This window comes from Tasmannia lanceolata, unplaced genomic scaffold, assembly GCF_043159265.1.
Source record: "Tasmannia lanceolata isolate RefF3 unplaced genomic scaffold, GAP_Taslan_0.1 ptg000026l, whole genome shotgun sequence".
In the NCBI taxonomy this organism is placed as follows: Eukaryota; Viridiplantae; Streptophyta; class Magnoliopsida; order Canellales; family Winteraceae; genus Tasmannia; species Tasmannia lanceolata.
The window spans coordinates 7002162-7027780 of NW_027518703.1; the positions used below are offsets into that span (position 1 = coordinate 7002162).

Here is a 25619-nt window from a genome sequence, read left to right on the forward strand (position 1 = left end):
TATCATTTTATAATTGCTATAGATCGTGTATTGTTCTATTGAAAATTTTTCTTTGTTTAGTACTTGATTTATTTTTATAAGAATAGAATGGAATTTGTGATTATCTGGTAGACTTTTCTTCTCTCTTTGATAGACTAACACAGTCTTTTAGATTTTTGTTGAATTCTTTAGATACTAGAATTCCCTCTCGTTGCAAGGGCGATGAAGGCGCTAGCGTAAGCCCATCCTTAGGGGACTCGCTTAGTCCAAGTAGCACTCCTCTCATTTATTTAAAGACTTGTCCAAGTCTTTATGGTGTGTATCCCCTAGAAATTAGAAATCCATTAATTGCAAGGGCAATGAAAGAGTTCTCTAGAGCTCTCTCAGGGAGACAGGCTATGTCTCAGACAGAGAAAGTTGTATCCTTTAAAGACAAGCTTTGTCTCATTAGTGAGTCCATCCTTAGGAGACATGCCATGTCTCGTCAGCACCTCTCTTGGAGCTCATCTTTGTGTTTAGGAGTCTCACCCAATCTCATTCTCTTGTTAAACCCCCTCTTTGTGCGTCTTTTGGTTTTGGGAGAACACTTTACTCGGCTTGGCATCATACCCCGACCCTTATGGGTATTGGGTTGCACATTTGTTGCACCCTAGGGCTAGGTAGCTGTCCGGCCCGGCTGGGTGTTTTACCTTTGCCAAATATGCACAAGGTCTCTTTTTCCTTGTTAACATTTTTCTCTATCCTACCTATGTGTCTAAGAGACTTACCCAGTCTCATTCTCTTACTAAACCTCCTCTTTGTGCGTCTTTTGGTTTTGGGAGAACACCGTACTCGGCTTGGCATCATACCCCGACCCTTATGGGTATTGGGTTGCACATTTGTTGCACCCTAGGGCTAGGTAGCTGTCCGGCCCGGCTGAGTGTTTTACCTTTGTCAAATATGCACAAGGTCTCTTTTTCCTTATTACTTGTTGAGCTTTATCTTAGTTTGATAGCCCACTAGCATAGGAATCCGTCCTTAGTCTAGAGAGTCAGTCATCTTGTTCAGGAATCAAATTCCATCATCATAGGGGTTAGGATTTTATCCAACTTCTCATCGTATCATGTTTTTCTATCCGCTCCTGCAAGGTATAGGATGCTGTCCAACCCTTGCAGAGCTGTGTTTCTGTTCTTTTCCCCCGCAAAGCATAGGATGCTGTCCAACCTTTGCGGGATATCAGGAGTCTGTCCTCCCCTTATGATGATAGGATTTGTCCCCCTTGAGTCAAAAACACTTAAAAACAACAAAAACATCTGAAAAACCAAAAATCTCAAAAATCTTGAGTCATTAGGAGTAGTTAGGAAATCTGTTCCGAACTACGTTGGCTTGATCCCTTCCACAGGGTACGTAGTGCAGCTTGGGATCTTCATCCCAAGTCCAGCCAAACCTTTAAAAATAAGCATTTTAAATCTTTCAAAATTACAAAAAAAAAATCTTTCAAAATATTGTTTTTCCGAAAGGATCTTCCTCTAGAGTTAGGGGGTTGTCCTAGTTAGAGAGTTTTTGAGTCGGGAGTTGCTCCCTCGTTCGTTGTTTGTTTGTTGTGTGTTTTATTTGTTTGTGTTAGAGTTAGGAGTGAGTCCTAGCTAGGAGTTTTACGCCTCCGTCCGGTCAGTTGGCGATCCACATCGCCAATTGATGACTAGGTCTAAGATGCGATAGATCCTACTGTTTTTCTTAGGATATACAGCCTAGCTACACATAGATTATAGGAACCACCTGCATTAGCTTAGGGCTAACCTGCATTTAGTTAGGGCATATAGGGTGTCCTAAAATCTACAATCCATTGGAATTTAAATAATCACACAAGAAGCTTTAAGAACTAGTCCGGTCTTTTAGATCGAGTCTAGGATAAAGGTCTAGATGTCTTAGGCATCATAGCTTAGAATAGGTGCGAAGAACTACGTTGCCTTGATTCTCGTGGAGGCGGGGATACGTAGGCTTCTTTGGATGAACATCAGATCATATAAAGACTCGGGCCTAGGTATAGATTAGAGTCTTAGAGTTGTATGGTATCGAGTCATTTTCTATGTTTTGCAGTGTTTTCTTACTTTATTGCGCAGACCTTATACTTTTTTGGTGTGTCATGCATGTGTTTGTTCTTCAGAACTTAGACACCCATTAGGCATGTCACTTATAACCTAGCTATGCTTAGGTGACACATGTTTCTTTTATTTTATCTTGTGTGCCTTTGATTTCCTCTCCGAGATATGCATGATTAGATAGACGTCTTCTCGGAGATATTCATTCCCATTTCATATGACTTTCGCTCAAAATTCTTTAAAAATCAATAACAAATGGCATAAGAGACCAGGTGCTTGCACTTGGGCGGATGAGGTGCTCTTCAGACCTTCCGAATTCGTAACCAGGCACGAACCCTATTTTATATCTCTGGTTATCCGTTGCAACAGAGCATAGTATGGGATCCTTGGCCCACTTTCCTTGGATGGCGACTCTTCTTTGTTTAAGGTACGCCTCGAATCTGGGCTAGTCCCCGAATCGAGAGGTATCTCACCTTTGTATCGCCACTCATGCTGTGAGAGGCATTTTCTTTCGAGAGTTCCTTGGTAGAGCTCTCCATTCACGTGGATGATCCTGAGACTGTTAGCGCGTGGGGGCACGTCCCTCGCCGCGCCGCCTCGCTCTCGGATCGGGGTCCACAATGGTTAGTTTGTTAGAAGAAGGATCCCACACTCTAAATCCCTTGACCCCACTTGCATATCCAAGAAAGATACACTTTTTAGATTTTGGGTCAAATTTAGAGGGTTGATCATTTTTAATATGAATATAAGCAGGACAACCAAATATTCTCAAAATAGAATAATCACTAAGTTTACAGACCATACCCATTCTGGAGTCTTACAAGAAATTACTGTCGGAGGTAACCTGTTGACCAAGTAACATGCTGTATTAACCGCTTCTGCCCAAAAGTCCTTTTCTAATCCTGCATTGCTCAACTTACTACAAGCCCTCTCTAGAAGAGTCATGTTAAGCCGTTCTACAACTCCATTTTACTGCAGAGTTTCTGGTGTAGTAAAGTGGTGAACTATGCCTTCACCCTTACAGAACTCAATAAACTTGTATTCTCCTCCATTGTCTGTCCTCAAGACAGACACTTCACCTTCTTGCCAGTTTGCTTCTCAATCATGGTTTTTCATTGCTTGAATGTAGAAAACACCTTAGATTTCCTCTTTAGAAAGTAAACCCATACTTTTTTATAATAATCATCAACGAACGTCACAAAATAGAGGCACTGTCCTTTGAAGCAACAGGGGCTGGTCCTCGCACATCTGAGTGCACATAGTCTAATTTGCCCTTGCTGCGATGATCTGAAGTTTTGAAACTCACCCTGCACTGCTTTGCGAATACACAATGCTCACAGAAGTCCAACTTGAAACTTTTAACACCCTTGAGTAGATTCCTTTTACTAAGCTCTCTCAAACCCTGCTGACTCATATGCTCCAACCGCATATGCCGAAGCTGTGTCAAATTAGTCACACTATCTTCTTCTGTAGAAACGGCTGTTCCACCTACCACTGTATTTCCCATCAACTCATATAAATGATTTTTGACCATCTTTGCCTTCATGACCACAAGAAAACTCTTTACAACCTTCAGAGTTCTACCATCTCCAGTAAATCGACATCCACTGGTGTTTAAAGCGCCCAAAGAAATCAAATTTTTCTTCAGCTCTGGAACATGTTTAACTCCTGTCAAGGTTCTAACGGTTCCATCATACATTTTTATATTCACTGTACCCATCCCAATTGTCTTGCAAGAGTTGCATTCCCCATCAAAACTGAGCCACCATTCAATTGCTCATATGTAGAGAACCAATGCCTATGTGGGTACATATGAAAAGAACATCCTGTATCAAAGATCCATGCGTCATGATAACGATCAATACCTGATGATGCGGTGAGCACCTTGCCGTAGTCTTCATCTGAGTTTTCATCTGCCACACTTGCCTGTCCAGAAGCCTCTTCACGCTTCTTTTCCAGATCTTAATTGTGCTTTCGGTAGTCTTTCTTTATATGCCCAATTTTATGGTAATGAAAATATTTTATCTTGCCTTTTCCTGTTTTGGATTTTGACCTAGACCTGCCTCGATTATTCCCATTCTCTTTTTCTAGTGGTCTACCTCTGGCAACCAAACCTTCTGCTTGCTTTCCACCCGTAGGCCTCTTTCTCATCTCATTAGAAAGTAGACTAGCAGTACCTCCTCTAATTCTATGGTATCCTTACCATAGAGTAGTGTTATAACCAAACATTCATAAGATGGAGGTAGAGAAGTCAACAAAATCAAGGCTTTGTCTTTATCATCAATTTCCACATCAATATTCGATAATTGACAAATTATCTTATTATAGGCTTTCAAGTGATCCATCAGTTAAGTCCCTTCCTTTATCTTCAAGGTGTATAATTGTTGTTTTAAATACAACCTGGTTGTGAGGGACTTTGTCATGTACAAACTCTCAAGTTTCAACCATATATCCGCTGCAGATTTCTCATGCATAACATAGTATTTGACATCGTTTCCCAACAACAAGCGAATAGAGCTCATAGCCTTCAAATCCATGTTATCCCAATCACCATCTGACATATCTGGAGGTTTCTTAGCCTTCCCTAACAGTGATTTATGTAATCCTTGTTGAACCAACAAATTACGAACATTGACTTGTCACAAATTAAAACTATTTCTTCCGTCAAATCTTTCCACTTCAAACTTTGCACTAGAAACTGTCACCTCCATTATAGAACAAAAGCTCTGATACCACTTGTTGCGAAATTGGGTCTCAAAATCAGCCCTCCGCAGTGACCTGTTAACAATCCGAACACGGAAGTGTGTTTTTGGATTTTCGTGTTAACAATACCCAGCGTTGCCGAAGTGAATTTGCAAGAACAAATAAATAAAAGTGCAAGACAAACAAAAAATAAAGTACACAAGAACACTAAGGTTTAACGTGGTTCACCACACGATGTGTGTGGCTACGTCTACAGGAGAAGACTTCAAAAGATTTCACTATGTGGAAAATAAGTGGGTTACAAGAAGCACTCACCGGATCACAAAAGCCCAAAGCTTTTTCTTGATTACACAAGAAATAATCCCTACGCCGTCTAGGATCCAAGCGCCTTTGCTCCCTAGATGGATGTGCTTCACCTTCTTCTTCAAGAGATCCAAATATCTTCTTCAAGTCCTCCACAAGTGCCAAGAATACACTCTTTTCTTGAAGCTTTACATGAACCTCTCTTGTTCCCTTATTTTTCCCCAAAGATGTACGCACCACCTTTTTCCGTATAAGGATAACCTCTCCAAATCGGTTTCCCCGTTGCCAGTGCTCATCGGATGCTTGGTTTACATCTTAATATAGGAGTCCTAAAAGACTCCACCACCGACATCAAGAAGGTGTTAATAAAAAACTCCTTGTGCAATGGAATGATCGTAATGGGAATCTCCCGGATGGCCCTCCCTGTTACTTTACTCATGGACAATGCATTAAGGCCATTTAAAAAGACAAAGCATCATATTTCTTTAGTAATTTTAAAACCATATTCTTATATAGGTATAAATGGCACTAGTGAGTGGGCTGTCAGGGACAAAAATTTGTACAAACAGACAAACGAATAGGGTGGAAATGTTAGGAAACGGAGTGGAAATATCATATAATCCTATAAATAATTGTGTGTGAACAATGGTTAATGCATTATAGTGGAGACAGTGCTCAAGAACTAGAAGCTTTGTAAGGCTAGAGAGGGAGAGAGAAAGACGCTTCTTAGTTTTCTCTTTATCCTCTGCAGAAGAGAGAATGCCGAGTGAAACAATTCCAAAACTTCCCACCATTGATTTCTCTGGGGAGGAGTTGGAGGCCGGAACGAAGTCATGGGAACGACTCCGAGGTCAGGTTTTGAGCGCCACACAACAATTTGGTTGCTTTGAGGTTGTATTCCCTATGGTTTCTACCGTCGATCGTAAAAAACTCTTCAGTTTAGTGAAAGATCTCTTTGCACTCCGCCTCGAAGCCACGGTGAAGAGCGAATCTACACCTGACCAGCCTTTCCCCCAATACATGGGCAAGGGAAAGTATCCAACGGCCCCTTTGATCCAGAATGTGCGTATCAAGGATGCTGATGTGCGTGAAAGCTTTGAGAAATTTACGAACATCATGTGGCCTGAAGGGAACCCAAGTTTTAGGTGAGCTCAAGGATTAAAAACTCGGCCCCAGTTATTGACGATCGTAGTTTTAAAAGGTGAAAAACAACCAAATACTCCTAAAGCTTAAGCTGTTCGAGACAGTGTTAATTATTTAATCATTTACACTTCAACACTCACCCTCACATGTGGCCCCTCTTGTTTTGAAGGTTGGCCGCATGAGGCAATAGCTATGATACCATGTGAAAACAACCAATTACTCCAAAAGCTGAAGCTGTTTGGGACGGCGTTATTTAATCATTTATACATCATCTACAACAGTTGCACAAAAACCATGGGTTCTATGATGATAAAACCATAGTTCAAAAAGGGATTTGCTAGGGACCATTGCAGAAGGCATTTCGTGGACCGGTTGTTTCATGAGAGAGCATACACATAGGCACAATTTTCAACAGACTTTGTCTTAGTCATTTAATTTGTCTGATAGGCTGCTCTCTACTGCAACAGCCAGTGTGCGAAATGCCTTCTGCGTTGGTCCCTAGCAAATTTTTTCTATATATAAATTCTGTACTATATATAGAGATCTAACATTAGAGGAATGATAGATACAAGGGAGCCCTTGCATAAAGAGCGGCAAAAGGGCTCATGATTGGATCCACATCATCACATGTAACTGATTTTTCTTTTTCAACCGATTTCAAAATGTAACTGAAAATGGCGTGGATCCAATGAAGAGCCCTTCTGCCGCTCTTTATGCAAGGGCTCCCTTGCATCTATCATTGCTCTAACATTAACTTGGTCAAATTCAGATTCAATTAATTAATGTGGGCCCAGAGGTGTCATTCTAAAAAAAATGAGGGCTAGAGGGGCCCGAATAAGGGGAGAGAGGATCTGAAGTTCACAAAATAGGGGTATTTTTTGCCATTAAAAAAAAAATAAGGGTATTTTTTCTTGCTAAGATTGCATAATTTTTTGGCCATATCTGGGGACCATGAAATATTTTTTCCCGAGAATATTAATTTGCCGAGTGGATAGAGTAGAGAGGATCAGAAAGGGTGCATGGAAGAGGGAGAGAGAGAGGTAGTTCACTAAGCATCTCACTACTTTTAATGTTTTGGCAGTGAAGAAATCTACTCATTTGTTCAGAAGTTAATTGGCCTTGAAAGGATGCTTCGGGGGATAATTTTGGAGAGTTTGGGGGTGGAAAAGTACCTCGATTCTCAAACAGAATCCTTGAGAACCGTTTTCCATATAATGCATTACGACCCTGCAAGTGGGTCTGACCCGGCCGTGGGTCTTGGCACTCACACGGACTTAAATTTCTTCACAATTTTGTGCCAAAATGATGTGGATGGGTTGGAAGTTTTTACCGAAGAAGGGGAATGGGCCCTCATCAAACCATCTCCCAACTCCTTCATGGTCTTCACTGGTGATTCATTTGTGGTAAGTTTTTCTAATTTCCATATATCTCAATTTATATATATTTTAGGGAGATGATAATTTCGCAACCGCCGTAGAATAATTCGCACCCCTTGTAACGTGAATTGTGGCAGGGTGTCCTACAGCGGGTGCGAATTTATCATCTCCCATATTTTATACTAGATAAGCGCTATCAGGACGGGACGGCTGGGATGCCAAGCCCAGTGGCCCTCCATGCTGGCTTGGGGTCCCACCTGATTTATGCAAACTCTAGTGGCTTCGCTTGGATTGCCGGAATTAGGAATCGGAATCAACGTCATATTCAGATTCCTCTTGGGGTGGGAAAGAGATTCTGGCATTTTCCCCCTTTTAATTCCACATGGTGTCAATTATTCCACGTTGATTCTGTTATTATTATTATTTTTTGGACCCAACTCTAGAATTAGGCAAAATTGGAATCAGATGTCAATTCTAGAGCCTCAATTGCACCCATATGTATTTTTATGAGGTAGAAACAAAGGGAGAGGACTTAAATTTATGAGTTCACTACCCGATCAATCAATTTCAAGACATAATCTTAATGATCAACATTGAGTCCCACATAACATACATGTGTGATCAAGATCATTGATTTGGTGGATCCCCCTTGAGGCGATCTGCATGATCATGGTCAAAACGCCACATATGTGCCCATTCTGTGCCAGACCTATGCTTGTAACAAACAATTTTGATGTTTCGGTTTTGCATTTTTTTTTTGCAGGCATGGAGCAATGGAAGAGTCCATTCACCTCGTCACCGTGTGATGATGAGCGAAAGCAAGGAGAGGTTGTCGGTAGGGCTGTTCATGGTTCCGAAGGACGGATGGATTATAAAGTGCCCGGAAGAACTTGTGGATGAAGAACACCCACAGGTTTTCAAGCCTTTTCAATACTTGGAATTCAAGCGCCACTATTTCTCAGATTTTAGTAAGGATGGCCTCACTGCCCTAAAGGAACATGCTGGAATATAATTTTCTTTTCTTTTCTCGGCGTACAGATCTTCCTATTTGCCTGTGTGTTCTGTTTCATGTTTACAAATCAATCTATGATGTTTGTTTATGTGATAATAAATATGATGTTAATACAAACACTAAGAATATTGTTTTAAGGGTTCAAGTTTTCATCATATAATGCTATAATGTTGTTCTACTTGCTTTTTTGGGGAACAGTAGTGGTGTAAACGGATCGAATTCGGAGCGGATATGGCTATATCCGAATTCGATTACAGTGTACACTATCCGATTTCCCCGGATTCGAATTCGACGGATATTTAATATCTATTACCGAATTCGATTCCGACGGATATTGTTCGAATTCGGATACTATCCATATCCGTTTATCATGTAAATTTGAACATTTTATTGCAGCACTTTATCTTTCTTCTCTTTCGTACTTCTCGAATGAATTTTCCATACCCTAAAACCAGACCTCTATCTTCTCTTCTCAAAATTAACTCTCAAACCCTAAAATATATGAGATCATATTCTTCCTTTTAAAACAAAGGCAGAGAAAGAGAGAGGCGGTGAGGATGGATGGTGTTGGTAGTGCTATTTGGGTGTTTTTTTTTTTTGTATATGATGGAATGGGTTTGGGTTATTTTGAATAGGAGAAGTGGGAGTGCTGATGGTGAGATGGTGATTGGGTTAGAGAAGGAAGTGACTTGCGGTGATGGAGGTGACCATGACTCGTGAGAAGGTGGAGAGGAGTGGCGGTGGATTTTGGTGGGGGTTGGGGGCACCAAGAAATGCAAGAGATGGTGTCTCGGCCTCTTCCTTTCTCTTCTTTCTTGTTTCTCCTTGCAAACCTTAAAAGTCTCATCTTTTAATTGCATTTTGGGTTTTTTATATAACCCTAAGTTGGAAAATTGACCCGGGCCGTCCATTTACCATCAATGACTTATATGGCCTTTTTGCTTTAGAATTCTCTAGAAGCTATGCCATCTTCTTTCAATCACGATCATCCATTTGTCTCTTTCATCCTACAACCCACATGTGTTGCTTTATAAAGAAGCCATGTCAAACTCTAAGAATGCCCTTAAAATGAGATTACTCCATTTCCCACCCAAAACTGTTTTTGTTTTTCTAAAAAGAAAATTCTCTTTTCTTTGGAAACAAAAGATAATGTGTCATTAATAAAAATAAATATTAATGATATTAGTAATATTAAATAAAAAGGATGTACTTCTCGGATTCGGATGTTAAACGGATCGGATATACCACTTACCAGATTCGCGTTCGCTAAGAGCCGGATATCTCATAAACGGATTCGGATAATATCCGCTTGAAACGGATTCGGATAATATTTGCTTTAAACGGATTCAGATGCGGACGGTAATCGATAGGGCTGCAACTCGGGTCGGGCGGGTCGGGTTTTGGAGAACCCAACCCTACCCGAGAAATATCTCGGGTCGGGTCGGGTCGGGTTTTTTTTTCGGAAAACCCACGATTCCCAAACTTGGCCCTACCCATGATAAATCTCGGGTCGGTTCGGGTCGGGTCGGGTTTTTTCACGTTGACGCAATTTTTTAAGGAAAATTCTTGTTTGGCAAGGCAACTCAACTCATAGAAGCAGAAATTACACTCACATTACACTTGAATCAAACAATGATGTAATTACACTCACATCACACTTGAATCAAACAATGTTGTAATCAAACAATGTTGTAATTACAATCAAACAATGCTGAATCAAACACTGGAATCAACTCAACTCATAGAAGCAGAAATTACACTCACATACAGTAATAGTGGGTGCGTGGATTTTCACTTTTAACTTTGGGATAATTACATTTACACCCTCTCTAGTTTCTGACACATCCACTTCCACCCCTATAGTTTAAAACGTGACAAATACACCCCTGTAGTTTCAATTTGTTTAATGTTTGCCCCCTCAGCTGAAGGTTCATCCATAGATTGAAGGGTTAGGATGATCCGATGGAGCTGATTTTTTGGGCACACCCCTATCTATGTCAGGACCCATCAAATGAACGCTTTGGATCATCCAAATAATGTGGGCCCCTACCTGAATCCAAACACTACCAAAAAATCATCCAAATAATGTGGGCCCACATTGTTTGGATGATCCAAAGCGTTCATTTGATGGGTCCTGACATAGTTAGGGTGTGCCAAAAAAATCAGCTCCATCGGATCATCCTAACCCTTCAATCTATGGACGAACCTTCAGCTGAGGGGGCCTACCTTAAACAAATTGAAACTACAAGGGTGTATTTGTCACGTTTTAAACTATAGGAGTGGAAGTGGATGTGTCAGAAACTAGAGGGGGTGTAAATGTAATTATCCCTTTAACTTTTAACTAACAATAGAAAAAAATGTACATACTATAACTTATGTAACTCGGGTCGGGTCGGGTCGGGCCCCTTCAAACCCGGCTCGACCCGAGATTCATGCGGGCTTTTGAATGCTGAACCCGGCTCGACCCGAAACCCATGAAACCTGAACCCGACCCAGGCTATTTTCGGGTCGGGTCGATGCGGGTCGGGTTTTACCCGGCTCGAGTTGCAGCCCTAGTAATCGAATGTTCAAATATCCATTTACACCCTTAGGAAACAGCTTAAATCCTCATTTTTGGAGGTTGTAATACTGAATTTAAATAATCTCTTGAAGAGGGATGATAAACTGAAGGGCATCATTGCAAAAACCAGCTACAAGGGCGCTCCCAATGGTCAATGTCAACAAAGTGCATTTATAAGGTCGTGTATAAAAATGACTCAGAAAAATTGTCATCTTAAGAGCACGTTTGGCTATTATGAATTTTTTTTTTCATGATAAATTGGTTGCTCCAATTGGAGATGAGGTGAAGTGGCTAAAAATCAGAAAACAAAAAACTCTACTCAAACTAGGATAGACTTTTGCCTGATTTTTAGCACTTCTCACGCTCATCTCAATCGTGCCCTCTCAAGTCTCTCTTCTTCTCCCGCTTCCCTACTCCTCTCTCACCACTTGGAAACACCGATTTACCATGAAAAAAAATCAATGACAGCCAAACATGGCCTAAAGAAATAATAAATGCACTTTGTTGAGAGCATCCATCTGGAAATGCCTGTACTTAACTACTTATAAGAATGTGGTCAAGAGTGCTTCCTTCTCCTTCTATAGGATTATCTCTTTAGTGATCTCATGGGCGAAAATCCTTCCCGATTTCTCTCTTTATTCGACCTCTGACCCCTCCCTCACCCCAATCTGAGTGGTTGAAGCTAAATTTTGATGGATCCAGTTTGGGCAACCCATGACCCTCAGGTATAGGAGGCCTTCTAAGAGATGAGAATAATGTTACAAAGTGGCCGGCTTTCTCAGGCCAATAAGAATTAAAGATTCAAATGAAGCGGAAGTGGAAGCTATCCTTCAAGGCCTAAGACTGACGTAAGATAGAGATATGCACAATCTCATATTGGAAGAAGACTCCTTAAACGTGATTAGGTAGTTGGAAGGGCGATCTACTCCGCCGTGAAGAGTTTTTGAGATCTTTGATGAGATAGTAGACCGAGTTGAGGGTCATAGAGTTTTCTAGGTGGTTGGAAGGGCAATCTACTCCCCCGTGAAGATTTTTTGAGATCTTTGATGAGATAGTAGACTGAGTTGAGGGTCATAGAGTTTTCTATCATCATGTTAGGAGGTCGGCAAATGAAGATGCATATCATCTTTCTCGAGCAAGAGTGGCAAGAGCCAAACTAGAATTTTTTTCTTCCTCCTTCATGAGCTCTAGTGCTTGTACTCTTGTCTTTTTTTGCTCTCGGAGACTCAACCGATTTTAGAGGCTATGATTTTGTCTTATTCATTTAATTTATCTGAGGTGGCTGCTCTCACATGCAACGGCACATCCACTAAATGCCTTCTGCGATGGTCCCTAGCAAACCCCTTTATTTTTATTGTTTAGGGAAATGATATTGCATAGGCTGGGGTCCGATCCCATATATGGACTCCTCCTATGGCGTATGTGTATGGTTGGTAATGGTCATTTGGTCTAGTTGGCCTCGGCCTGTATATGTGGAGAATGGAGATGCCCTCAAACATGTAGCGTTGAATTCAGATTTTCAAACGTCATCTTTAGTTATATATTAAAAAATATATATAAGGAAAATTAGATTTACACCCCCTCTAGTTTCTGACCCATCCACTTCTACCCCTATAGTTTAAAACGTGACAACCACACCTCCTGTAGTTTCAATTTGTATAAGGTAGGCCCACTTAGTTGACGGTTCGTCCACAGATTGAAGGGTTAGGATGATCCGATGGAGCTGATTTTTTGGGCACACCTTATTTATGTCAGGGCCCATCAAATGAATGCTTTGGATCATCCAAACAATGTGGACATAATTGAGATGAGCTTGAGAAGTAGTTAAAAGTGAGGAAAAAGTAAAGCCAATTTTGAGTAGAGTTTTTTGTTTCCTGATTTTTAGCCACTTATCATCACTTAGAGACGCTAGTTTCTTGTTTTCTTGTCTCTTGATGTTTAGCCACTTCAACCTCATCTCCACTCGGAGACACCAATTTATCCTGAAAAAAATAAAAATAAAATTCATGGTAGCTAAATGTGCCCTCAAAGGCTGGTTGGTTTAGGTTTTACTTGAAGCAACTAGCCAACTCGGGTTGGGGCGGGTTAGTGTGGAGGTTTTGGGTCTTTGGATCAGGCAAAGGATTGGCCTTAACCTGGCCCAACTCGACCCGATCGACTTACACTACTATCATGCTTTCTTCATGAATTGAGGCCTTCCTTTTTTTTCTTTTTCTTTTTTAAATCTTGCCGTTTAACAACCACAAATTAGTGAGATAGAATCTTCTAATAGTAGTGGATTTTGCTCCATAGCCCATCCATCACTAAATGAGTAGGCCCCACATGTACCTGCGGCCAATAATTCTCGGGGATTCATTAGACGAGAAACCGACCCGATTTTACTTCAAGATAGGCATGGGCCCTACGAAATAGGAGTCCGTGGGAAAGTGCTGACATCATCATTGTGTTTGGAAAGCAGCTGTTGAAAATTTTCTCATGCACAATTGCACATTGAGATGAGCTCATCTCAATTAGATTGCCTCTGTGTTTCCAACCCATGCCATTTTCATTTAAGAACAATTTCCTTTTAATAGCAGTGCGAAATATCCAAGACAAGGAAGTATTGAATAAAAGATGAAAATGAGAATAAAAGATGAAAATGAGAGACAGAGAGAGAGAGAGAGAGAGAGAGCAAAAAATTAGCATTAAAGAAGCAGTAAGCAAGAATTATAAGAAGAAGATTTGAAAGGAAAAAACCCATAAATTACCATTATATATAGAAGCAATAAGAGAGAAATACAAGATTAAACTACACTGATAATAGAATTAATTAATTAAGTTTTAAAACTTAATTATGAGGTAACTTTGAAAGTAACAAGGGCTTATAATAGAATGGGATGTGGGTCTTATGCCAGAGAATACATGTTGCATAGTTAGGGGGAGTGCGTATGATTGGTGGGAAATAAAACATTCTACAAAATAAGTATAAATATATAAATATATAATATTTTATAGCAGATGTTGATATTTTATATTTTATAAAAGGAAAATGATAAATTGTTTTGATATTTCTGCGGAGCTTCTTGTCTTTTAGTGTTTAAAGGGCTGTCAAAAGGTTATTACAGTTCCCAAAAAGCTTTGACAAACCCCAAATTAAAAGCGACAAACCCAAATTTAATAGCGGAAAATTTAATTTTGTTGACAGGGCGGGCGAAGCAAGAGCAATCTCCATCCCTGCCTTGTCCCACTTCGGAGAATTTTTTCAAACCCAGTCCCCCTCTTAAATCGGCGAATCCCCACCTCGTTCAGGGCGGGGCGGATCCCCCTTTTTTCGAGTTTAATTGTCAGCCCTACATTTTGCCTACATGACTAACATTAGTTTACAGAATAAAAGAAGGGAGATGATAATTTCACCCATCCTGCAGTACGCATTCGCCCCCCCCCCCCCCCCCCTCCCTTAATGTAAACAGTGGGCAACTTTAACTCTTTTCGACGTCAAATCACATTAAAAGGGGCGCAAATGCGTACTGCAGGGGGCTGAAAATATCATCACGCTAAAAAAAATGCAACAAAAATTAATAAAATAAATGAGGCCCACTGGGTCTTTGTAATACCCCAATTGTCCAAAACACCCCTCTAAAAGATTTGTTACCTCCTTATTGAGGAAGGGCATTTTCGTCCCTGCCCTAATTAGAAGTTAGGGCTTTTCTTGAGAAAGTATAAATACTAATTTGTGACAAATCCTACAGAACTTTTGCCAAACCAAAGAGGAACGGCCGTGGGAGAGAGGAGAAATCTTGCGGAGGACCAAGGGAGATCAAGTTTGTTGACCGAAATTCAAGATCAAGGTAAGAACTCACTCTAATTTGTGTAGATTTGTCATTTGAATGATGGGAATAGGGATTTTCTACGCAACGACTGATTTTTCTTCGTACTTCTCTGCCTAATTTGTTCTATCTATAGATCGTCCATAGGGTTTCTCACGTTGAAGAAATCCCATGGAATCCGAGAGTGGCTGTTTTCATGACTTGGGGAAGAAATATAAAGATTTGTTCCATTTAAACCATATATCCACTCCGATCATCGCTTGATAGGTTTCCGAAGATCGGATTATGTTGGATGAACTCCCTTTCACATGAGGAACCCATCGAACCCAACCAAGGTCGGATCGGAGGACGGGGAGCGTGATGAGGGTGCATTCCCGTCATAATACTGCTGACCGTTTTTCAAGTCAGTTTTTCGGATATTAGATGGAAGAATCTTGAAAAATGGTAAGCTAGAAAGTTATATAACTTTTAATATCTTTCCAGCAAGTATAAATACAAGAAATTTGGAGGAGTGGTTGAAAAGTTACGTCCATTTTAGTGGACTGTGTCTGTCATGTTATTTCTCGGGCTAGTTAATGCTTTGTGCTTCGTGATTCCTAAACAAAAGATGATTTGTGATGTTTAGGGGAGCGATTGGGAGACCCAGAAAGTTGAGGAGCACATCTTGATGTACGTTTTATGTTGGATTGTACCTTAGAAAAGGACCCTGTATTGTTTCTAATAGTGTTCGGGTTGGATATGTCTTGTGTTATACTTCTTGGTTGATATCCCCATTGTTATGGTACTTGGAAATGTGATTGCATGTTGATGGTTGCATCCTAAGCTTCATAATTTAGGACTTGGCATGCCAACATACCCTTCTGATGTTCTGTTGTAAGAAATCCATATTGGTGTATGCCTTTGGTTCTGACTTGGTACGTCACTACGCTCAATGCATATTTTGTTATTTGCTTGTGCTCGTGGATTTTTATTTTTATTTTTTTATCATGCTGGGTGGTGCATGGGTAGTATTACAATGTGTACTTCACACTTAGTATACTTTGGTCGGGCTCTCATGGCTTGTGCGGTATACTGGAATGATTAGATGTTCCAATATGTGAGATGCTTTAGTCGGCCTCTCGTGGCTTGTGTGGTATTCCCTGTAGTAGATTGTAGTATTCACAGGTTGCTTTGGTTGGGCCTTCGTGGGTTGTGCAGTATACCTGACACGCGGGTCGCTTTGGTTGGGCTTTCGTGGCTTGTGCAGTGGACCCTATGTATTGAATACTAAGTACTATGAGTCTGTGGCTTGGGTACCCAGGTGGAGTCATGTAATTATTATTTCGTGCTTGCATCACTCAGTTCGAGGAAGCAAAGGTCTTGTTGGCATTGGATACTTATATTGTTGGTATTCCTTCGTGATTACCTTATCATTACGCTCATTGATTGCTGTTATCTCGTGACCCTCTTGTTGTCTTATGGCATGCCCGGATCCGTCATGGATCCTCATATTAACGTACAAGGCTGTTAGCTAACTGTTGATAATATCTTGCAGATCCTGAGAGTTAACTGAGATCGTAACTGTGAGCTCAGAGATTGAGCACCGTTGATATCATTGGATTAGTTTTATTTCCATTATTATCTTTTCGTGAGTACTTTGAGAACTCTGTAATAATTGGTTACTTTATTTGGGTTGGGTTTGTGAGAACATTACTAGTATTTGTCCTTTTGGTTTTCAGCTGGTTTGTTAGCAAACTAGTAGCTAATGGAATAAAATAAAGTATTTCTACCATTCGGATTATTCTGGTGTACTTTGATAACTTACCAACTTCTCCAATAGCTTAGCTTAAGCTGTTGGAGAAAGGCGTTATTTTATCTTTTATACTTTAACACTCCCCCACATGTGTGGCCCACTTGGCAAACACGTGGCACATGTGGTCCCACTTTGAGCTGACCATCACATGTGAATTTTTGTTATCCGGGAGGTTTGAACTGGAGACCTTTGGCTATGATACCATGATAACTTACCAACTTCTCCAATAGCTTAAGCTGTTAGAGAAAGGCGTTATTTTATCCTTTATACTTTAACATACTTTGCCTTGCATATCTGTGAGCGGTTGGCTACAGGTATGTGGTGTTGTCACACGTGGTTGTGTGGTTCGGTTCGGGGCATGACAGTCTTCAAGTGGCAAAGAGACAAGCAGAAAATAACTGAGGAGGGCATGCTTAACATCTAAGTACCTCTGGGGCCTATGGGTGGATATATACACCCCAAAATTATCCAATGGGCCCTGTCCATACATCATCCCTTTGTATCCTCCTTAAGCCATAAGCCCAAAGTGAGAACATGAATCGGACTCATTCAAGACTGATCTAAAGGCTTAGATTCACTCACCCAAAAGACCAAAATATCCTTGCACTTGACCAATTGAGGGTATGCCTCGCATTAAACTCCAATATCTCTCCAAGCACATAAATATCACTTCATCCCTCTTAAAAATGGTCCCAAATTGATAACACTTACTAACTAATCTAAAGAATATTAAAAAAATATTAGAAAAGAATTAGCCTAAATTCTCCCCTTTATTATACCTACCGTTACGACTTACGACCAATCGACCGTTACCCAAAATTGGACAAGCGTCTAGGCCCGGTCCCAGCGCCTCGCTGAAGTGGTCCACGAACCATGCAAAATGGTCATTTATTACACGGCTCACTAACTCTGCCTAGGTCATGGGTACCTATTATTCGTCATGGTCCAGCTACTTTTGTCATTTGTTGAGAAAACCTAACCATTAAACTCTTAATTATGTTGTCGACGTTCGGTGAGTGCGACAGTTCAATACATTATTAAACCACAAGCTTCTTTGGAAAAGCCCACATATTTTATTATTCTGGTTTTATTAATTACGGATTGTAACTTTCTCCATAGTCTTTGTATATGATTGTGGACTTTCTACATCTTTTATGTGTAATTTTGGAGACTTTATCTTGTAATTAAAAAAAAAATAAAAAATCTACATATATGAACTCTAAAAACTTAGAATATTTAAAAAGTTGTATAAGATTGAGAGTCGATTAAAATTAATATTGCTGGCGTCTATCACAGAAGGCATTTCGAAGATGGCCTGTTTCATGTGAGAGCAGCTACATCATGAAAAGTGAGCCGGTGTGGCTGCTCTCACATACAACAGGCCATCCGCGAAATGCCTTCTGCGATGTGCTAGCAAATCCCATATTAAAATTAGGGTTTAGACTACTTTCCTCATCCACTTATCTTTTTGCCATCAACTAGTTTCTATTTAAAATTAATAAAAACCTTTGTGTTGCTTAAAAACAAAAAATAGAGAATAAAATATAATCAAAAGTTTAAAAAATCATGAAAATAAAAAATTTTAAAAATCCTAAACTAAAACGGAACTATATTTTGGTGCATAAAATGGCTACGGATACTGGGAGAAATTATATGTTGTATGGCCAAATATCAATGATGAGCTGTTGTTGGAGGTACCACCCTTGATATAATTTGATCCAACAACAACTTCTTAAAAGTGAGCTGTTGTTGGATCAAATATCAATGATGGGATGATGAGTACGTGTTTATAGGCCCATTCATCATCTAATTTCTACTGATATTGGCACTTTCATGTTTTAATAATTGCACAAGCCCAGCCATTTCTTTTCTTTTTTAATTGACTTGTGAGATCTTTTTGGAAACAGTAGTAACTGTTGATGGCTCTTTAAATAATAAAGGACAAGATGAGTTAGTGAAATTATCAAAACATGGCTGTGCTCATATCATTTCCCATAAAATAATGTCAAGAATGATGAAAATAACTTTGTTAGAGGGTTGACTATTCAAAAAAAATTGCCACCATCATTGGTTGCATCTAGGGTGGCAACGGTTTGGTTTCGGTTCGGTTTGACCCCCAAACCGAACTGAACAGAACATATATATATATGTACAAACCGAATTGAAGCCAAACCAAACCCCCAAACCGAACCGATGAAAAGGTGTGCATTTATCATTTTCCTATGAAAAGGGGCACATTTATCATTGTCCAGACCGAACCAAACCGAAACCTAACTTATCATCGGTTTGGCTCTACCGAACCGAAATTTGAATTGGGTTGGTTCTACCGAACCGAAGCCGAACCAAAATTAGAACAGTTTGGTTTAACCAAACTGAAACCGAATTTTCGGTTCGGTTTCGGCTCGGTTTCGGTTCAGTTCCAGCGAATTTTGCCACTCCTAGTTGCATCTGGCCACCACAAATGGCAGGCCATTATTTGAAAATTTAATTATCATTTTGCAATATTTTGGTAAATTTGTAGAAGTCAAAGTCAGCCCCATAAAATATGACTCTTTCTTGTCTTATTGTACACGTGTCACAGATCCCTTTTTAAAAGGAAACGGGTTCCCATCTTCCTTACAGCTAAGAGTTTTATAAAACAAGTAGCTTTCATTCACAGCTGGCCATTACAACCCTCAATCCCAATATGTAACATTTGAAAACAATAAAAATATTTAGTATTTCTGTGTCTTCAACCCTCCACCTAAGAATATAGTTATTTTTAGCAAAATGCATTAATGACAAATTGTTTTAGAACTACTCTAGCAGGACCTACATAAATGCCACATGGTCAAGTGCACATATGAATAAGAAATGCCAAGAAAGAGATATAGGTTGACATGGATTTCTGCCGTTTTATACTCGGGTGATGATATTCCCACCCCCCCCACACTACATGCACGCTCCCTGATAACCTGATTTGACATAAAGTTGGGCAACTTTATGTCAAATCACGGCGTGCATTACATGCGGGGGGCGTGAAAATATCATATTCCTTTATATACATATAAAAACTCTTATATACTTGTCAAAAATGAAGTGGCCCAAGGAATCACAACCCTATAGCCGCTAGCCGGCCGGCCGGCTACTCAATATATCCAAAATGATATTCCCACCCCATTTGGTTTGTCTTTTGCTGATCATACAATATTTATATCCCCACCCCAGTTGTTTGACTTTTCCTAAAAATAAAGACATTTTCAGGAAAAGACAAATTAAAGGTGACAAGAGTTTGAATAGATGTATATATATATATAGGGCAAGAGGTTTTTGAAATCCATTGTCATTGTTCTATAGTGGATGAGAATGGGTTCAGAAAATCAGACCCAAATCCCATTTGTTGATTTCTGCAAGGACCCTCTAGCGCTAGAGCAAGGGACAGAGGGGTGGACCTTATTGTGCCAAGAGGTTCGAGACGCGTGCGAGAGGTTCGGCTGTTTCCAAGTGGCTTCCGATAAGATTCCGAGCCATCTACGTGAAGACATGTTTGGTGCCATTAAGCTTCTCTTTGATCTTCCTGTTGAGACAAAGAAGAAGAACTTCAGCCCTAAGCCTTACTATGGCTACGTCGGTGGCTCGGACGTTGTTCCTCTTTATGAGAGCTTGGGTGTGGAGGATGCACCGAGATTGGACCAGGCTCGGGCATTCACCGAGCTCATGTGGCCAGATGGGAACCCCTCGTTCTGGTAAAATCCTTCTACCCTTAATAAACTCTGTTAGAATATGTGAGATCTCACCGTTGGATTGGGTTGAAATAAACCGTTAGATCACCTAAGATGAGGGGAGCTAAATAAATTTGTAGAGGGATTAGGAGTCTGTTTTTGGTTTGCCCTTTTTTTATGGCTCCCATGTTCCGTATCCAATTTCTCAGTTTTTGTGTCTTCATGGTCATCTATAAGTCTGTCCTTTGATGTCTTTGTGGTCTTCTTTTTCTGGACCCATTCTTGCCTTGGTTGCTGTTTGGGGATATGATCGGATTTTTTGCTTTGGGGACATTTTTCCGGAGTGTAGCTGAAGTCTTTACACTGCATACAGGCATGTGGTTTCCAATCATATTCAATAGTTTGGGAGTGCATCCCTGTGAGGGAATGGATACGAATTGAATTTGGCAAAGGATCTTCTACTGATACTTCCATGCAGACGAGAGCGTAGCTAAGCCTTGAGCCTCAGCAATTTGTGTGTCCATGAATACGTACGGGGGCGTCCAATACAACTGGCTATTTTTCCCAGCCCCTTTGTGGTCCAATATCTTAGGTGAAGACTTGAGATTCTGACCCAGATGGGTATGGTGGAAATCTTTAGACTCTCAAAAGAGCACACCGGGGACTCTACGGCTGTAGGTGGTTGTTGGTGCTTCCAAGACTTTGATACGGTCTTCCTCAACACCTAAGTAGCTAATAAATGATAGCAACTAAGTAGTCGGTGATGATGATTTTTACAATGACCGCCAGCATAATAATTCTTTTTATTTACCACAATTGGGGTTTGGGTCTATAGAAAACAGCTAGCAATGCAATCAACTCTTCATTTTCTTATTTTCCTTATTTTCATATCATGACGCATTTTACCTAATTACTTGTTTTCATTAATTGATTACTGCCAAGATTATGATTCACATTGTTTTTTGTTTTTTTGTTTTTTTGGCTAGCCAAACTCTGAATTCCATGAGTAGCAAGGTGTTAGAATTGGATCTAATGATCAGGAAGATGATCTTCGATAGTTTCGGTGCCGGGAAATGCTACGATTCGCACGTAGGAGACACTAGCTCTATATTTCGTGTGATGAAATATAACCCTCCTGTTGGCAATGAATCTGCCATTGGACTTGTCGCTCATACTGATAAAAACTTCATTACCATATTATGTCTAGACGAAGTGCAAGGGCTTGAAGTGCAATCCAAGGATGGTGACTGGATCCATGTGCCTTCTTCCCGAGGCTCTTTAATAGTCATCGTGGGCGAATCATTCAAGGTACGTTGCCTTTTTCCACTCGATTTGGTGACTCACATTGAACAAATGAAGTGTATTTTGGTCATCCGCACTCCCTTGTTTTATCAATAACGCTCTTCTCTTCATTGTACACTTCTCTAAAAGCTGTTACAATTCCAAGGTAAGGCTATCAACAGCTAATCAAAGAAGTGTGTAATAGTGTGTGGAGTGTCTTTATAAAACCAAGGGAGTGTGGGTACAACCATAGATGACCCACAATCTCAAACATCTCACGGATAGAATAGTCATAAGGTATGTATCACATGTTGACACTTTCTCTAGTGTTACTAAAAGATTAGAGGATCGCCCTAACCCAAATTTTACAAAAAAAGATGCTAAATAGGGAAATGATATGTTTGCCCCCATTTCTTAAACAACTATGCCAAGTCAGGTTGGATGATATGCACCTCTTAATCTTATGGTGTATATGCTTTACTTACAAGTAGTCATCAGATAGTGCGATATGGCCAATTAGGAACGGAACATAGTAGTAGGATCACCCTTCTTTTCAAAAGAGTGAAGTAGAAGTTTGGGCGTCATTTTTTGCCAGCTTGGATCACAAAACGCCTCTAAACAATTCCCCATAGAAAAAGTGCACTGAACCCACCTAACTGGATCGATGATTGAAACCAGTCATTTGTTGGTTCCCAACCTATCATACATAGGTCGTGCCCCAAAAATCTTTTCCGGAAGATAATCCTAACCCTGGCCTCCAATATATTTTGTGTTTGGATTATCCTCTGGAGAAGATTTTTGGGGCATAGACTGCCTACAATGGTGTCCAACAAATGAGTGGTTTAGATCATCCGATTATGTGGGCCCACTGTAAGGCGCACACGCACATACATGCACGACCACCTTATAAAATCTCATATAAAATGTTACTTTTGCCTTCATATCATCGTTTCTTTGAGTTTTTATATGGTGAGTAGCTGTATAGTCCAGGTATGGCCCGCTTCATAGGATGATCCAAACCGTTTAATTTATTTGCTGGGCCACAACATAAATAGTTTGTGCCCAAAAAAACTCATTTCCATCGGATGATCCTAACCTTCCGATCTATAGAGGTTTCTATAATGCACAGACCCTCTCCAGATCAGAGTGTTATGATCATCCGATGGAAATGAGTTTTGGGGCACATTCTATTTACTCCGTGGCCCAACAAATGAACGGTATAGATCATTCTATGAAGTGGGCCGTACAGTACTTTTTTGAAAAATACAGGACTTTATGGCCACATACCATATAAATTCTCCATTCTTTTACCAAATCAAATTATTTTTCAATAATGTTATTTACGGAATGGGTCCACAGAAGAGGTAGTTGTAGAGAAGGGTAAGGAGAAGACCATATATACATTAGAACGCCTCAAACGTTCCATGTCATATCACGCTGAACTATGGTCAAATAATGGGCCCACATCTTGCTAGAAGCAAGTACCCTCATTTTGGACCCACATTCAAACTCGGCTATTGACCCCATGACCCAGTAACGATTAGATAATTACTTTGATTTCCATGGTACGCCAAACATGTTTTTGAGAGGTAGAAGGGGTGATTGCATACTAAGGTTTTGAAAACTTGTCGGCATTGTTAGACTCCGCAGGTCAATAATTTGCTCGCCCGAGTCAACTCGTTTTACCTTGGTCGACTCTTTCTACCTTGGTCGAGTTCTCGTTCGAGTCTGAAATTCTGCTCTACCTTGTCAATTAAAAACTCCTTTTGACTCACCCGAGTTAACTCACCAACTCAAATCATTTTACCTTGATGAAGTTCTTGAGTTCTTTGAGTTTTTTGACACTTGCTCATGATTCCAACTCCAAGGACTATCAGATACAAATGTGTTAAGAAAATCCGCCAGGTAAAATCGATCTGATCGAAGAAAAGTATTAAGAAACAAATTACAAGATGTACACAGGGATTTTACATGATTCGGCTAAGATACCATCATCCGGGCGAGAATATGATCATCCACTATGAGAAACAATTTGCAAATATTACAATGGATTCCCCCAGACCCACAAACCTGCAACTTTTTCCTTGTCCTCTCATCTAAGACCGTACAAAAGGAAAACCTTAGAAAACCTAAGAGTAAAAATCTAGAGAAACCCAAGAAAAAACTCTCGATCGCATTCTCTCTTACTCACGCCCACTCTTGCCACCCACGATTTTGGTTGTTTGCGAGTAAAAGGAGACATTATGGATTATACTGTGTCCGAGCCCATGTGTAGAGTGGGGCCCACAATTTTACCCATCCACATGTGTTTGATGGGGTAGGCCCATTTTTTTTACACCCATGCGTTAGAACACTAGTATATCTAGAAATGATATTACCACACCCTTGATTATAAAATTATTACTGCCGCTATGTTAGTTTTTTTGCAAGGTAATATTTTTTGCCCTTTTTCACGTATAAGGAAGTTTTGGCCTTTTTCAATTGAGTCAAAAAAAATCTACCATGGGTATATGGGTCACAAGTTGTTGGCGTGACGTGCTATGCAAAATTCACTCTAACGTGATGACTCTATTTGCAAATTTCAAACCAGAAGACCCTTTTTGCAAATAGAGCAAAGTGGAAGGCTGCTTTTGCAAAAAAATAAAAAAAATAAAAAATGCATTCATGTTTTGGTTTCCAACTCCAATTAGGAAACTTATTTATAATTAGGAAACCTCCTAACTGGGAAATAAGGCAACTTTTCTAGCAAAAATCATTCCCTGCCCTGTTTGAATTGCAAGAAAAACATTTTCGATGGAAAAAAATTTCTCGGGGATCTTCACACTATTGAAAGGGAAATGATATGGGTATGCTTAATTTAGAGGGATATCACCATAAATTGAAGGTCGCTCTAAATAAAAATTGAATAGGGTTGGCTCAAGTTATATTTTTTCATATGCAGAAAAAGTAAGAATTTTTATTTTCAAAAAATTCATTTCCAAACTTTTCCATAAAATTCCTACAATCCAAACAGGGCCTAAAACAACTAATTTTCTAGTATAGTTGTCAAATCTTGCTCCTGATTGACGGACATGGTAATTTTGTTTCAGGCATGGAGCAATGGAAGGCTTCATCCGGTAAAACATCGAGTAATGCTGTCTGAAGAGAAAGAGAGGTTTTCTTATGGACTTTTTTCCATACCAAAAGAGGGGGGAACCATAGAGGTGCCTAAAGAGCTGGTGGATAATGAACACCCACTTCTCTTCAGGCCATTCAACTTCATGGATTTCCTTACTTTTATCTATTCAGATATGAATGTCTTGGCTAAAGAGAATGCCCTTGAGATCTATGCTGGTGTTTGACGTCATGCAAAGGGGGATTGAAGATTGCTTGCCTTGGTATCATACTATCATGTAATCTACTTATTTGTTATGCATAAACATAGGAGAGAGGTTTGTGATTTTGCTTCCTTTTAAGCTTTGTTGGAACCAAAAACTCTATAGTAACCACTCAAATAACTCTCGTCTTGAAAAATGATATTTGCACCATTGTATTTCTTCTACTGGATGAGGAGAAAGCTAAGGTAGAGAGAGATGTTAAGATTCGTATATCTTTTATTTCACACACCATGCATTATATAGAATGCATGTCATTCTCAAGGTACATTGCCTTGATATCTTTGGCGAATTTTTGACCAACCGCCAAAGATCTACCAATCTCAAGATTTGTCCGCAAACATTAAAATATCGATTTAATTTTCAACAGCCTCCCTTAAATCGATTTTTAAAATCAACAACACCGAGCATCATCTTCAATTTCTCAAAGGAATTCGCCTGCAGCGGTTTTGTCAAAATATTTGCCACTCGATCTTCAGATCTGCAAAATTCAATCTCAATTTCCCCA

At 40.0% G+C, this 25619-nt stretch overlaps 2 protein-coding genes and 1 long non-coding RNA gene across 3 annotated transcripts; all 3 read left to right on the forward strand.

Moving 5' to 3' along the window:
* Positions 1–5698: 5698 nt before the first annotated feature.
* LOC143858789 (putative 2-oxoglutarate-dependent dioxygenase AOP1) lies at positions 5699–8709 on the forward strand. Its single transcript, XM_077369503.1, has 3 exons — positions 5699–6211; positions 7291–7612; positions 8349–8709. The coding sequence occupies exons 1-3, from the start codon at positions 5826–5828 to the stop codon at positions 8595–8597; spliced, it is 957 nt and encodes a 318-aa protein (XP_077225618.1). The 5' UTR covers positions 5699–5825; the 3' UTR covers positions 8598–8709.
* Positions 8710–14896: 6187 nt separating this feature from the next.
* LOC143858750 (uncharacterized) lies at positions 14897–16725 on the forward strand. The gene is made up of 3 exons (XR_013239028.1): positions 14897–14984; positions 15100–16350; positions 16498–16725. It is a non-coding gene; the product is annotated as an uncharacterized LOC143858750 (long non-coding RNA).
* Positions 16726–20039: 3314 nt separating this feature from the next.
* On the forward strand, positions 20040–25338 carry LOC143858619 (putative 2-oxoglutarate-dependent dioxygenase AOP1). The gene is made up of 3 exons (XM_077369312.1): positions 20040–20480; positions 21443–21764; positions 24827–25338. The coding sequence occupies exons 1-3, from the start codon at positions 20095–20097 to the stop codon at positions 25076–25078; spliced, it is 960 nt and encodes a 319-aa protein (XP_077225427.1). The 5' UTR covers positions 20040–20094; the 3' UTR covers positions 25079–25338.
* Positions 25339–25619: the final 281 nt, after the last annotated feature.